At 40.6% G+C, this 15,268-nt stretch overlaps 1 protein-coding gene across 3 annotated transcripts in view; it reads left to right on the forward strand.

Moving 5' to 3' along the window:
- LOC144688982 (semaphorin-4E-like) overlaps nt 1–15,268 on the forward strand; it is a 76,653-nt gene that overhangs the window by 23,760 nt on the left and 37,625 nt on the right. For 2 of the 3 annotated variants that reach the window (XM_078556063.1, XM_078556065.1), the window contains exons 2-3: nt 5,261–5,666; nt 6,956–7,101. In XM_078556063.1, coding sequence (XP_078412189.1) covers nt 5,543–5,666; nt 6,956–7,101 — 270 coding nt within the window. In that variant the 5' untranslated portion in view covers nt 5,261–5,542. Of the gene's footprint in view, nt 1–2,472; nt 2,610–5,260; nt 5,667–6,955; nt 7,102–15,268 lie in introns of those variants that run through there. The other variant, XM_078556064.1, reaches the window with a different exon arrangement.

The following is a 15,268-nucleotide window of genomic DNA, read 5'->3' on the forward strand; positions in this document are numbered from 1 at the left end:
ATTTATATTTTTGAATCAGGTTAATGAATGAGAGTTTTTTTTTGAAGAAGAAATGTGTTGGAGTGAAAGTTCTGTTAGATTGTTAGAAGTTTAATTTATTTTCATCTCCATTTCGAAGATATGGCTCCTAAGATCTGTCCATAGTGGATACTGAGTGACTCTGGAAAATGCATGGGGAGCATGGAGGGAGCATGTGCTTTGGGTGCAGGAGGGTGAAGTGTGAGGGTTTGACGACCTGACATTCAACATCAAAATGGGGCCGATGTCCCAGTAAATGGAGGTGGGCATTCTAACCTGCCAGCCTGGCCATCGGCTCTTCACCATTGCTGCCTCAGGCCTGCCTCCTAAGGTTACTCCATCTCATCCCCGCCTCCACAAAAATTCAGCCCCACGTGTCCATTTATAGAACCTCAACTGCCATTCCAGCTAAGATCAGTTAACTCTGGCACAAGTCAAAAATTAAACTTTCTGTTCTCTGGCTCAGCTTTGCATTTACCAACTAAACCATTGGGTCCGGTTAATTGTGTAGGATGGGGAAGGGGTGTGGAAAATGACTTAATTTTTAGCAGAGGGTTTTGATATCTTTTTTAAAAATCCAGTGGCCCCACTTAAATGCAGCCTAATTATTTTGATATATTTAATCATGATCATGATTATCCCAATATTTAGAGACTTTTAGATAAATGAAGATACAAACCTTGGTCTCACAATACCATGTTGATTTTCCCTTCAGTGACCTGCTAAATACATACAGGAGCCAAACTACTGAATTAACAAACAAGTAGGCCTGTTTCTGCACTGCACATGCTATATAAGAATATGTTGGTGTTTATTTTCTCTTGAGTTTACTGTGGGTAAAATTGGGTAGGATGGCAATGATGGGCACACCACCCATCTTCTCAGCCACCACTAGCATTTTACCACTGGCGGGGTTGGTGGCGCATGGCCCTCCCGCCCTTAGGCTAATTAAGGGCCTCTTCCTGCTGCCACTAGTATTATAGCCTTCATCTGGAGCTTTTCAATAGAAATATTATTGCACCACTCCATTTTTGCTGCTTCCCCTTAACTCGAATTCCCTCTTCCTCGAAAGCATCTATTCTTAGATTACACTTGCAGCTGACATCAACACATTGCCCACTAAGACATTGAAAAAGTTGTGTTCTCTTTGATAAACACCTTCAATGAAGCCACTGGAAACCTGCAGTATGTCAGCCAATATCACTGGATAAAAGCAAAATACTGTGGATGCTGGAAATCTGAAACAAAAACAGAAAATGCTGCAAAAACTCAGCAGGTCTGACAGCATTTGTGGAGAGAGAAAAACAAAGTTAATGTTTCGAGTCCGTATGACCTTTCTTCAGAGCTGAAGAGAAGTGGAAGTGTGATTAAATTTATACTGTTTAGGGAGGGTGGGGCAGGTGGAGCTGGATAGAAGGCCAGCGATAGGTGGGGGTGAAGGAGGGATTGAGAAAGGTGTCATGAACTAAAGGACGAAGGGATTGTTAATGGTAGTAGTTAGTGTTTAAAAAAAATTGCTAATAGTGGCACAAAGGTAGGAAAGCAGAATGTGATTATAGCAGAACAAGGGTAGCATTGTGTGAAAGAACGACATGGAACAAGTGACAGATGGCCCTGTAGGGGATGGGATGGGGGAAGGGGGCGGTAGTGGGGGAAAAGAAGGACAGAAACTGGGATAAAAAAAAAGGATAAAACTACAGATAAATGAATAAAAATAAAATAAGTGGATAAAAAATAAAAATGAATGCAGAAGAAAGGGGATAGGATGGAGGAGGGAGTTCATGGTCTGAAGTTGTTGAACTCAGTGTTAAGTCCAGAAGGCTGTAAGGTGCCTGATTGGAAGATGAGGTGCTGTTCCTCCAGTTTGTGTTGGGCTTCACTGGAACATTGCAGCAGGCCAAGGACGGACATGTGGGCGTGAGACCATGGTAGTGTGTTGAAATGGCAAGTGACCGGAAGGCTGGAACATCACTGGATGTTTGTTCACTATGCTGTGAGCTAGAGGAGGTCTTGTGGTGCAGTGGTAGTTTCCCTACCTCTGGACCAGAACCTCCGGGTTCAAGTTCCATGCCAGGACTTGTTGCTCATGGAAAGAGCGTTCATGATGTAGTTTAATGGGCTGAGAATCAGCCCAGAAACCCTTCCCACCACCCCCAAACTATTCCCCAAAGGGTAAAAAAGCGTGTGAAGATACACTGGGAAAAAAAATCTGTGAGCATGAGTAGTTATACTAAAATTTTACACTTGGAGTGGCATTTCTGGGAACTGTGATTGTATACTAATCGGTAGCATACTGGTTTGATAACATTTTTCATTAGCTTGTGTGTTCAAAGGTCAGATGACTAGTTGTGACCATATACTGCTTTGCATTTGGTTAATAACTTACATGGTTTCCTGCTCCCCAGCCAATAACCCAGTGTCTGAATAGCTGAAGATTGTTTTGCATTCAAAGAAGGAAAACATGTCTCCCATCATTTATTTCAACAGTATGAAGCCTGTAAAGTCTGGGTTCTGTTGAAGAGTCATACGGACTTGAAACGTTAACTGTATTCCTGTCCGCAGATGCTGTCAGATCTGCTGAGTTTTTCCAGGTATTTTTGTTTTTGTTTTGAAGTCTGTAACACTTGTTTTACTTAGAGCTGTTGTCAAACATATGATTCTGGTCATGTCCATAGCCTGTGGCTTGGATGGATAAATTTTGAAAATAAATACGCAAACCTGCACCTTTCTTTAGCCCAACAATTAAGCAAAATTGGTGGACTTCCTTTTTGATTTTGTCCAAATAATTTATTTAGGGGTTGCACCATTCATGATCACATAAGGAAATCCAGAATGGGATAAAGCCATTCAGTCCTTCAGTGCCATTCTATCGTTGACTTTCTCTCGTACCATCTGGTGATCTGCAACTCTCGAGAATATTAATTTTCTTGCAGCGCCTCCCCGTGGGGAGAGCAGAGTTGTTAATTCTCTCTGTAATGCTCAATCCAGTTTCTCAACAGATATCGATGCATTTATCTCTTGATCCCAAATCTTGGGTTTCGGCTCCACTGTTCTGTGAGGATTCCTGTGAAGTTTTATTCTATCTCTAACCTTCAACGATGGACATTTAAGTAGCTTGTTTGCTTTATCCTCACCCATACTGTTCATTATCTTAATGACCTGTGCTATCTATCTCTTCAAAGTAATCTTAGTCCCTCGAATCTTTCTTCGTTTTTTAGTCGCTGAAGGTCTGGGATCATCCTTGTCATTTTGCTCTTTTGCATCAATGTTCTTTTTGTATCAGGGGGAACAAAACTGCATGTCATACTCCAGAATTGGCCTTGGTCATCAATCTGTATAATGTTCATTAAGTAAATGTTTAGAATATTACCGCATTCAGCTTTGAACATATCTCAGAGAAAACTTCAGTTACCGGAAAAAGCACTGATGTTGTCCAGATCAACACCACAAAAGCGTAGTTTTGCCCAAAAGCTTTGTGCAGGTGTTAATTACACAAGCCGTTGTAATTCCAGGAAATAACAATGAAAAGACATCTGAGCTACTAACACGTATGATTGCACCTTTTCAGAATTGAGAGCCCAGTCTTGTTTTTCACTTTCTTTCTCTTGCATCGAATCTGCAGCTTAGAAATAGGTCATTCAACCCAGCTGGTTTAGGCCAGCATTTATGGTCCAGATGAGGTTCCTCCCACTTCTCTGTATCACATCCTATCAAAATATCCTTTCTCCCTCATGTATTTATCCAACTTAACCTTAATGCACCTATGCTATTCACCTCAATTACTCCTTGTGGTAGAGAGTTCCACATTCTAACCAGTGTACTTCTCTGAAACCTATAATAAATCAGCACCCTAACATTGGGAGGGCATGCTCAGATGAAATCCCTTGTCAAAGGTGAATACTGAATAGGATTTCACATTTTGTAGAGACCAATTTTTTTGACAATTTATTGACAGAAGTATTTCCCACTCTCCTCCCTTTCCACATGTTGATGAAGCCCTTCGAGTAGTGGGTTTTGTTTGTAGTGAAATTTTCGTACGAACATATGAATTAGGAGCAGGACTAGGCCACTCAGCCTCTTGAGCCTGCTCTGCCATTCAATAAGATCATGGCTGACCTGAATGTAACCTCAACCCCACATTTCTGCCTACCCCGATAACCTTTCACCCCCTCGTTAATCAAGAATCTATCCAGCTCTACCTTAAAAATATTCGAAGACTCTGCTTCCACTGTCTTTTGAGGAAGAGAGTTCCAAAGACACTCAACCCTCTGAAAGAAAAAGTTTCCCTTCTCTTTCTCAACTTTCCGTAACTTTTGTTCAAATAAAGCAACATAGGTCCTTGAAAGGAAGGGGTGGGAGGAGGCGGCGGATGAGAAAAAGAGACCCTAAAGTTACATATGGAATGTCAAGATACAAGCTGCTAACCATGTGAAAGGAAGTAGAAGAATTTATTTGCAATATTAAAACCTCAGTAAAGGCGAGGTTGAATTTAAGTATAGCTCATCTGAAAACATCTCTGCACACATACTAATGCAGAAGGACGGACTTTGCAATAGATCATCAGTCTCTATGTTTACATATTCAATCCTGTGTGTACCCCAAAAGTATCCAAAACCTGGAAGGGTACTTTCAGCTTGTAGTTTAGTTGGAATTTTCTCTGTAAATAAAGGCAAATCTTTTGAAATTTCAGAACTGAAAGAAATGCACTTGAATATCATTTCAATTTTTAGAAGTGCTTAAATTGTATCAATCCGCACACCAGAAGTAACATTGTAACTATTTTGCCAAGGATCTATATATGGGATGAATGGAGGGATTTGTTCAATTCATTCAGGGTGTTTTGAAACAGTGAATGCAAACCTTTTGCTGCATGTCTCCCGGAAAATAACATCATGATGTTTTTTGCATCTTGAAATGCCAGTGCAGCAACAAGTTGGACTGATTCTCAGTGGAGACAACAGTAGCTTGTCTTTGTTCTGTTTGTTTGACCAATGGACAGGAGAGTTTCGACAATGTTTTAATTAGTTTTGGATTTTCCTGCATGCAATAAGGGTAGAATTGAAAATTGTTTGAAATGACTACTTTGGGTTTGTCATAGAAGTAATGCAATTATTCATGACAGAATTTACAGTGTAGGCTGCTGTAAAATTGGGATGTTTGCAAGGTTTTCAGGGAGGAGTAAGTTGTTACACTGAAGGATGTCAAGTTGTGTAAAGATACTGAACTGCAACTTCTATTTCAGGTTAATGCTTCATGAAGGGTTCTGTCAACCCGTGGTTAAAGGATACAACCTAGGAGATTGTCTCTTGTTTGAACGTATGCTTTGCAGCAAGTGCCTTTGCCTGAGATGATATTTCAAATTTGGCACAATGTCGGTGATGGTCGTCGACCCTGGTCCTACAGAACAATTCCTTCAGCAAAATGGTTCTTGAAGCTTATCAAAGAGGTTCTAAAATGTTGTCTTAAATATGTTTATCAGTAGCAGCACTCCAAAGCTTTAAACAGCCAAACATAGACATTGAAAATGTGCTTTTTGAAAATGCAAAAAGCTGCTGTGTTCCTATTTTACATTCTGCTGATCAGATTTCTCCTACATTCACAAGCCTCTCTAACAGATTGTACACCAAGAAAAACTGTGAATTTTGAAGGTAAGAAGCCAAGTGCTTTTATTAAAGATTGTACTTCAGTTGAAAATCAAGTAGCATTTACTTCCACTTCTCCCACCGCCTCCAAAAGTAGAGCAATCGTATTTTGTATCTGAGCTCTTTTTCCACTTATTTGGTTTTTTATTTGTTCTTAGGATCTGGATGACACTATCATAGCTGCATTAATTGCCAATCTCTAGTTGCCCTGAAGGTGGTGGTGGGCTTTTTCCTTGAAACTAATGAATTACTGGGCACTTCAGACCCCATTGAGAGTCAGCAAAGTTGTGTAGGACTGGTATTGCTTGTAGTGTGAAGGGGCCAGGGCTGGAAGGTTCTCTTTCCTGAAGGACCATTTGTGCGTGGCAACCTGCAGCTTTCATAGCCATTTTCTTTCTGGTGCTTGATTTTATTGATTTTAACAATTTGCCACGAGCTCTGGCTTGCTAGACCAGCACCATAACGAGTACATTACTGTATCCAAAATCTAATTTCTCTGCTCTGCTAGAGTTACAACCAGCAGTCTCCAATATCAAGCACTCATCCTTCATTGAAAAATCAGCAAACTATTCAATCCTTGAGGGATTTGGTTTTGCTGTAGCTGCTGCATTCCATGAAGATAGAGAAGTTGAGTATCTGAATCCATCACTGAATTATGCATATGTCACTCTGAGATTCAATATAGTTTCACTATAGTTTTGCTTTAGCAGTATGAGACACAATCGCACACTGGAATTTCACTGAAATTATTTTCAGGTTATAACTGGTTTGTGCAAAAAATATGTTTCAAAACTTAATCCTTCTAATTGCACATTGCTGCAAAATTCTCCCTGATAAGATGTAAGGGCTGAGAGGAATACAAATTTTATTCTGCTTTCTAGAGACATTCTAAAGTTTCTGAGGAGTGAGACAGTGGTCATCAGGAAACATTAGCTCATTTTTGAGGAGAAGCACAATACTTTACAAAATGGACACAACTGTAAAATTTCATGAATGCGAAACTAAGCCCTACTGCAACTGTCCTCTAACTCAAAGATTTATCAGATAATGACAGCATGGATACCTAAGCTTCCAATGTGTCTGTTCTCCCTGCCTGTAAATTTTTTTGCACATTCAAATAATCTTGCTTGTTAATGGTAACTTCACATTGTAGGTAACCTTTTTAATTACTGGCATAAATCTAACTCTTAATATACAATGTATACCTGAATATCTGAGAGTGGGTGATAAGCTCTTCTTTAAATCTTCTTTAATATTTTGACAGCATTCCATAACATTACCTTATTTTTTTATAGATGCAAATTTGAAAACATTTGCTGAACAAGGGATCTCCAATTATTCAACGTTGCTGCTCAGTGAGGAGCACAATCTGTTGTTTGTAGGAGCTAGAGATGCAATCTTCGCACTCAACATTGACAATGTTTCAGACAGCATTTCACAAGTAAGCACATTGAGAGAAATCTCCTTTTTTAAAAAATTTGATGGGTCATGCTTGTTGTTATGAATACAAAACTGGTAATGCTACAGGGGCAATGTACACTCAGAATGTACTAGCAAAGCTGTGGTCCCTGATGCAAGACCCCTGTTCTAAAGATCAATTGTTTCTAAATTGTTTCTCATGTTTATTCTTCTTTAATCCTGCTTGCATCTTTAGATCTCCCTGTGCCACTGTTCCTCACTGAGATTAATGTGAATGCTGTTTGTAAGAACTCTGAGGACCTCTCATAACAATATGAAAGAGGAACTGCTCCACCATTCAGTAGTTTATAACACAGCTTAAAGATAAGGGGTCCTCCATTTAAGGCCGAGATGAGGAGGAGTTTCTTCTCTCAGAAGGCTTGTTAGCCTTTGGAATTCTCTCCCCACCCCCCTCACAGTGAGCAGTGGAGGCTGGGTCATTGAATATATTCAAGGCTGACTTAGACAGGTTTTTGATTGACAGAGGAGTCAAGGTTTATGGGGGCGCAGGCAAAAAAGTGGCTTTAAGGCCACAATCAGATCAGCCACAATCTTATTGAATGACGAGGCAGGCTTGAAAGGCCAAATGGCCTACTCTTGCTCCTTTTTCTTATGATCTGATCTGCTGAGCATTTCCAGAATTTTCTGTTTTTTTTTTTTATTTTGGATATGCAGCATCTGCAGTATTTTGCTTTTCTCCCATTTATCAAGTTGAATTTCAAACTGTATATTTTTTTCACCCCTTCACTTTTATTGGCTCCTCTCCTGAGGATGCAACCTTATGCTGGGCATGATCTTGTGTTGTCTTGCCCAAGTACTCATTTTTTCATATGAGCTTGGGCGGTGATTTTTGGCAGTCTGTTCAATTTTGGGGGCAACGATATCACAGCTGATACCAGTCATGCCCTTCACTCACTGCCCATGCACGCTCATTTTTCAGCAGTGGGCCATGCATTAGATATTGAGCAGAACCCTGAGTGTTTTTTTTTTCTCCTAGTAGACCAGGGAATTTATAAATTTATGCTTAAAAATTTATTTGATCAACCAGTTGGCACATTTTCAAAAACCATTCCTTTACCTCTGGCAGATTAATTCAGCTCCAAATGATAAAGGAAAATTGATATTTGATAAAAATGAAGATTCCTAAGTGAGTTGTCTCATCCCAGTTTCCAGCAGACGATGATCAGATTTCCATTGTTTAAGAGTGTCTCTTTATTTATTTTTTGCCCCCTAATTTTCTTACAGCCAGAGAAGGCTTGCAGGAGTATAGGTCCATGGGTCACGTCTCCTGGTATTTCTTCTAAGTAGCCAGTCTTTATGTGTGAGCATTAACAGTGAATGTTAGCTGGCTGTTTGACTGGGTAGAACATCACAATTAAGCATGCTTCTCCTACCCCTTCCAACTCAGTGTATTAGCCGTGGCTGAGTTGGTAGCACTCTCATCTCTGAGCCCCAAGGTTCTGAGTTCAAGTCCCACTCCAGGCCTTGAGCACAAAACATTCTGTGGATACTCCACTGCATTACTGAGGCAGCACTGCACTATCAAAAGTGCTGTCTTTTAGATGTGACATTAAACTGAGGCCCCTTCTGGGTGGATAAAAGATCCTGTGGCATTATTTTGCCCTGGAACAATATTTATCCCTCAATCAACATCACAAAAAAATAGATTATCTGGTCATTGTTAGGTTGCTGTTTGTGGGAGCTTGCTGTGTGCAAATTGGCTGTTCCGTTTCCAACATTACAACAGTCATTACACTTTAAAAAAAAAAGTACTTCATTGGCTGCAAAGCGCTTTGAGATGTCTGGTGGCCATCAAAAGTGCTATATAAATGCAAGCCTCTTTTTTCTTCTTCCTCTTCCCTTAACATCCAGCAAGAGCCAGTGGACAGTGATCCTGAAGCAAGTTGGACAGTCTCAGCAGGGTAGCATAAGGGGTTGCAATTAGCCTCAAAATTCAGCAGCAAAAAAATTGGCTCAGGTCCATTTGCTGATGGTTATCTAGAACCACTTGCTGGAAAGCATGTGTGAGGACGGTAGGTGTGTACGGAACTGGGCTTGACTGTGATTTTCCTCTCGCCTAACAGACGAATTGCTGACTGTTACTATTTGGGATCACGCATGAAGAATAGTCATTTGGTAGAATGTGTCAGAGTGCCTGTAACTAGTGCCTACGCAATCGTATCTGTACAAAGAGTCAAAGAGAGAAGGAAGGGGGAGAAAGCGGCAGATAAAGATGGAAAGGGGTAACTTGCTAAAGGAATAGTTTATCTTTTTCACATCAAAGAACTAATAGAAATGACAGTCTGCAACTGATATTTCAATCAGTAAACTTTTTAAAAAATGGTCCCATGATTTGATTTAAGCAACATAAAGAACAGCAAATTGTTTAATGCTTGTTCAAATTAAATGAGAATTTCATTTTTTTGAGTAGTTTTGTCATGAAAACAAGTCTCCTTTCTACCAAAAGTTTGACTGCTCTTCAACTTAACCATGCTGTAGAAGTTAAACCTTCTCAATGAGTAGACTAAAGAAGGTAATGTGATGAAAGAAACCATGGGTCAAAGTGATGTGCTAAAACACAATAACAATCTGTTTTGTTACGAGAAATGTCTGTTTAGAAATCTTTTAAAACCATGCTCACGTGGGGCCGTCTGTTGCATACAACGTAATTGACCTTGGACACTGACACTCCAAAATGGGTTTGTTTATGGCTTGTTTGTGCTATGGTGAATTGTGTTGGAACAGCGGTGTGGGGGAAAATTATCAGCAGCATTTCAAACTTTGTGTATGTGGAAATCAGCCTTTGTGAAATGTAAACTATTAGAGAAGCACCCTAATTTACAGTTGTAGATTAATTGATTAAAAACAGATTTCTTCCTCCCACTACAAAAGTCTGCCACAGTGACAATATACCACGGGACTACCGTGTTACGTTTGTACAGCTGGCTAGGATGAGTCTTTCCTGTAGAGGGCAGGAAGTTGCTGTTCTGTTGATGCCTTTGTTTTGGAAACTCTTTATGACTTTGGCAGAGTTTCTTCAACCAAGGTCAGAGAGTTACTGTTGACTGTAATTCTTTGTCATGGGCCAGGATTTATCTAGCAGGGAACAGGTTGTTTCATTCAGGTTTAATTTGCGCCAAATGTCAGGCTCTTTAAAGGGGCCATAGCTTCAAAATGTTTTGGCAAGTTTTGTGTTACTTGGAAACGGAGAAAAGACACTAGTTATTTTTGTCACCATGGTATGCTATGTTTTAGTACCTGGGTTATTTGTTAAAAACAGGTACTTGCATGAAAACCATGCCATTTCAGTAAACAAAAATTTGTGTAAATTAGGAGAGAGCAGAGACGGGAAAGGATAGCAGTGAAAATGCAAGAACAGAGATTAAGCAATATGCAAACAGGATTAATGGAATTATGGGGCTGGGGGAGTGGGTGGGAAATGGATACTGAGAAAGTCAAGAGGTAACATTCATTTTAGGAAGGAACACTGTTGGAAAGAGTACAATTATCCCTTTGAATGACATTTGTGCTCATTATGAGAGAGTGATGCAGTTAAATCCCAAAAAAAACTTGTAAAAGGAGTGGGTGAGGTTTGACCTATAGGCTATCTTGTTCTCTCTCCTTTTTTGAAGGCATTTCATACAATAGAAAACACCCTTTTAAGAGAAGGAAGAACAAAATTTGATCTGGCTTGCTTTTTCGAATTCACTTCAGCATAAAGGCTGTCTAAGAGTCCAGACTCCTGTGCTACTCTACCTTCTTTCTTTTTCAATCTATGCAAACAAACACTTAACCAGTTCTGATGAAGAGCCATACAGACTCGAAATGTTAACTCTGTCTTCCTCTCTGCAGATGCTGTCAGACTCGTTGAGTTTTTCCAGCAATTTTTGTTTTTGTTTCAGATTTCCAGCATCCGCAGTATTTTGCTTTTAACTTAACCAGTCTTCATGTGTGTTGTCAAATGTATATGCGAATATACAGCATACACCTGTTGTATATTTTCGGAGACAACTGTAAGTTCAAGTTTGGTTGCTATGCCCATATGCTCGCCTCAATCACCCATCTGACAGAATTTCCCAAGCAGCGGAATCAATGGAGGGAGAGGTAGCAGAAGAATCTGAAACTAGAGTAACAGCTCCTTACCTGCTGCTTTTTCTCCTGTACCTGTCACTGGCTAATTCGTTTCCTACTCCAGTTGATTTTCCGCATCACTCCCCTGCGTTTTTTCCAATAACTTGGGGAAATCCCATGGACAGCCCCCATTACTGGCTTCTGCTGGTGGGGGCTGAATCTCTGCTTGCTACTGTGAATCATTGACTTCTGTTGCATGGTAGCTAGAAACAGTTAACTGGCTTGAGGGTTGTCCTTGCACCATTGTGTTGGCTGGCCCTTCCAGTGCCTATGGCTCATCTAATCACCGGAGAAAATCCCTCAACAATCAAGGAGCCCTTTTTTTATGCATGAACTATGAAGTGAGTTTTTGCATATCGTGAAATAAACTAGCACAGAATAATAAATATGTGTGTGTGTGTGTGTGTGTGTGTGTGTCACTGCCTGTTTGGTGGTTTTGGGTAGATTTTCGGAATGAACCTCCTGTCCACGCAAGAGGTGCTGGAGCAGTTTGACTAAATAATAAAAAATCAAATTTTTCTGGGGGATCAAGGCCCAATATTATCTCTCACTCCTCCAGAAAACACTTACCATGTATGATGCCCACTATTAAAATTGCCATCTTGTAAATGGCACTTGCTGATGGCTCAGAAGATTTTAACTGAGTGGCTGAGCCATTCAGACCAGAAAATTAGCTTTCCTTGCATTTCCATTTGGTGGTGCTATATTTTAAAGCACCTGACTAGATAGTGCACTCTGTGATGCAAGGCTGCTGATCTTAACAACAACTTGAATGTGGTATAACATCCTGAAGTGCTTCATGGGGGAAATTTGACACAGCCACAGAGATATTAGGACTGAAATCTTCATTAGCCAGGTCAATTTTATGGAGTGATTTAAAGGAAGAGAGAGAGAGATAGAGAAGTTTAGAGAGGAAATACCAGATCTTAGGACCCGGCAGCTGAAGGCTCGGCCACCAATGGTAAAGCAGAGGAAATCTAGGATATGCAAGAGGCCAGAATTGGAAGAGCCCAGAGATCTCGGAGAGTTGTAGGGCTGGAGGAGGTTCCAAATTTAGTGAGGGTTGAGGCCATGGCATGATTAAAAATAAAAATGAGAATTAAAAAAAAACTGACTGTTGCTGGATTGGGAGCCAGTGCAGGTCAGCAGACAGTGGGATGCTGGGTGAAGGGGACTTGCTGTCAGTTAGGATATGGGCAGCAGAGTTTTGGATGCATTAATGCTTATGGGGACTGGTAGGTGGGAGGCCAGCTAAGAAAGCATTGGAACAGTCAATTCTGGAGATGATAAAGATTTGGATGAGTGTTTCAGTAGATAATGGGTGGAATTGGGCAATGTTACTGAGGTGGAAGTAATTGTTCATTTTATGTTGAAACTTTTATGCATTTAAGTTGACATGTCTAAGCATTCTCTCAAATGAAATGGAGATGACAGTTTAACTCCACAGCTTTTTACTTCACTGTTCTGAGTTTTTCTGCAATTATCAGAAAAACAAAGCAAATCACTGAAAAAATGAACAATTTTAATTCTCCATTGCTGTTGCAATTTTGACTAAAACCTTGACATTAACGATCTTAAGGTTTACATTAGTTTATAACAGTTTATCTGTTATTGCAGTCTCCCTGCCAGCCTAAACAAAATGCAATGGTATTTTCTTTCTGTTAGTAGATTGGATGTTGATGTGAAAGTTTAATCAAGCTCTGCTGTCTAAAAGAGATAGCAAGACACACGAAGAAAACATTATCATCGTTCAATTTCTTTGCACTTTGTAAATTGTTCCATTAACTTTAAAAGTCCTGACAGTTAACAGCCGACAGAGTTTAAATCCTTTTTAATCTTATTTTCTTCTGTGACTCACAGGCCAACTCTAGCTGGGCGGGTGGGTGGGAAAGTTGCTTCCAGGCCTCCCCCAGTGCTGCTCAGAACCATCCACTTGGAAGTATGGCAAAACAGACCAATAATGTCTTGATTTTCTTTTCCTGACCTCCTTCCTCTGTGAGGAAATGCTTGGCCCCTCTGCTGTGTGATGCCCTGTAGTGATGTGTCAGGTACTGGTAACTGCAACGGAAGTATGTTTACTTAGTCTGCTGGTTTTGGTGTAATGTACTGTATTATTATGCAGCACAGGCAGTTTGCCAGGTCGTTTTATGCTGGGATCTGGTTTCTTAGCACTTTTACATTTGCCCTAAGTTTTGGAAGCATGACGAAACTTACTTCTGTGTGTGACTTTCATGCCTTTTATATTTTGTGCTGTGCCTGTGCTCTAATGTTTTAAATTGAAGACAATTCACTTTACTCTTTTTTTTAAAGTCCAGGTCTCCAAATGACCAGCTCAGCACTTTTCCAAGGAGAAAAAGTGAATCTTTGTTGCAGGCAGCTGAACAGAAGCTGGTTACAGTAATTTTATATTCTTCAATGCCACTGGCTCTTGGACAACCTCTTTTGGAAATCACTGGTACTTCGACAGTGTTAAAGTGGCTCTGCCAACCCATTGGACAATTTGGAAATATTTGTAGTGCTGTCCATTTAACCATCAGTTCATTGATGAATATAAACAAATCCAGCAGAGGCCATTTAATGAAAATGCAGTGCCAAGCAATGGAGACTTCCAGAATACTAAGCCATTTCCCATTCACTCCAACAGCATAAAAGTCCTGATCCAAGCAAAATGTTTGATACAATGTTCTGAATCGAGCAAAACTGTTATCCCAATTAAAGAGCTGAGCAGTAAAGGGTGTGGGGAATAGTGTGTGCTAGAAGCCAAGGCTAACTTGCAGAATGTTGTCTTTCCACAATCTGGCCTTGAAAATGCTAAGATTATGGTAGTAATAAAAAGCTAGGGCGTAGAATTTCTGCTTTGGTCAGAATCGGGAAATTGTGTTGATTGGGTTACAGTTGCAGTTTCTGCTAAAAAAAATAATTTGTAACGTATGCAAAGTTAAAACCTTCTGTGAAGCAGCACAATCAGACAAAGTAATATAATGCAGTTAATTTTCCATTTTTAAATGTTCAATACATAAAGCAAAACAAGCCCAAACCGACCAATTACCACCCCATCAGTCTACTCTTGATCATCAGTAAAGTGATGGAAGGGGTCAGTCATCAACAGTGCTATCAAGCGGCACTTGCTTAGCAATATCCTGCTTACTGATGCTCAGTTTGGGTTTTGCCAGGGTCACTCAGCTTCTGACCTCATTACAGCCTTGGTTCAAACATGGACAAAAGAGCTGAACTCCCGAGGTGAGTGAGAGTGACTGCCCTTGACATCAAGACAGCATTTGACCGAGTGTGGCATCAAGGACCCCTAGCAAAACTGGAGTGAATGGGAATCGGGGGAAAACTCTCCACTAGTTGGAGTCATATCTAGCACAAAGGAAGATGGTTGTGGCTATTGGAGGTCAATCATCTCAGTCTCAGGACATCACTGCAGGAGTTCCTCAGGGTAGTGTTGTAGACCTCAGCTGCTTCATCAATGACCTCCCTTCCATCATAAGGTCAGATGTAGGGATGTTCGCTGATGGTTGCACAATGTTCTGCATCATTCGTGACTCCTCAGATACTGAAGCAGTCCATGTCCAAATGCAGCAGGACCTGGACAATGTCCAGGCTTGGGCTGACAAGTGGCAAGTAACACTCGCGCAACAGAAGTGCCAGGCAATGACCATCTCCAACAAGAGAGAATCTAACCATCACCCCTTGACATTCAGTGGCATTACCATCACTGAATCCCCCACGATCAACATCCTGGGGGTTACCATTGACCAGAAACTGAACTGGACTAGCCATATAAATACTGTGGCTATAAGAGCAAGTCAGAGGCTAAGAATCCTGTGGCGAGTAATTCACCTCTTCGCTCCCCAGAGCCTGCGCACCATCTACAAGGCACAAGCCAGGAGTGTGATGGAATACTCTCCACTTGCCTGGTTTGCAGCTCCAATAACACGCAAGAACCTTGACACCATCCAGGACAAAGCAACCTGTTTGATTGGCACCCTTTCCACAACATTCATGTCCTCCAC

The sequence above is a fragment of the Cetorhinus maximus genome, chromosome 13 (assembly GCF_964194155.1).
Source record: "Cetorhinus maximus chromosome 13, sCetMax3.hap1.1, whole genome shotgun sequence".
Lineage (NCBI taxonomy): Eukaryota > Metazoa > Chordata > Chondrichthyes > Lamniformes > Cetorhinidae > Cetorhinus > Cetorhinus maximus.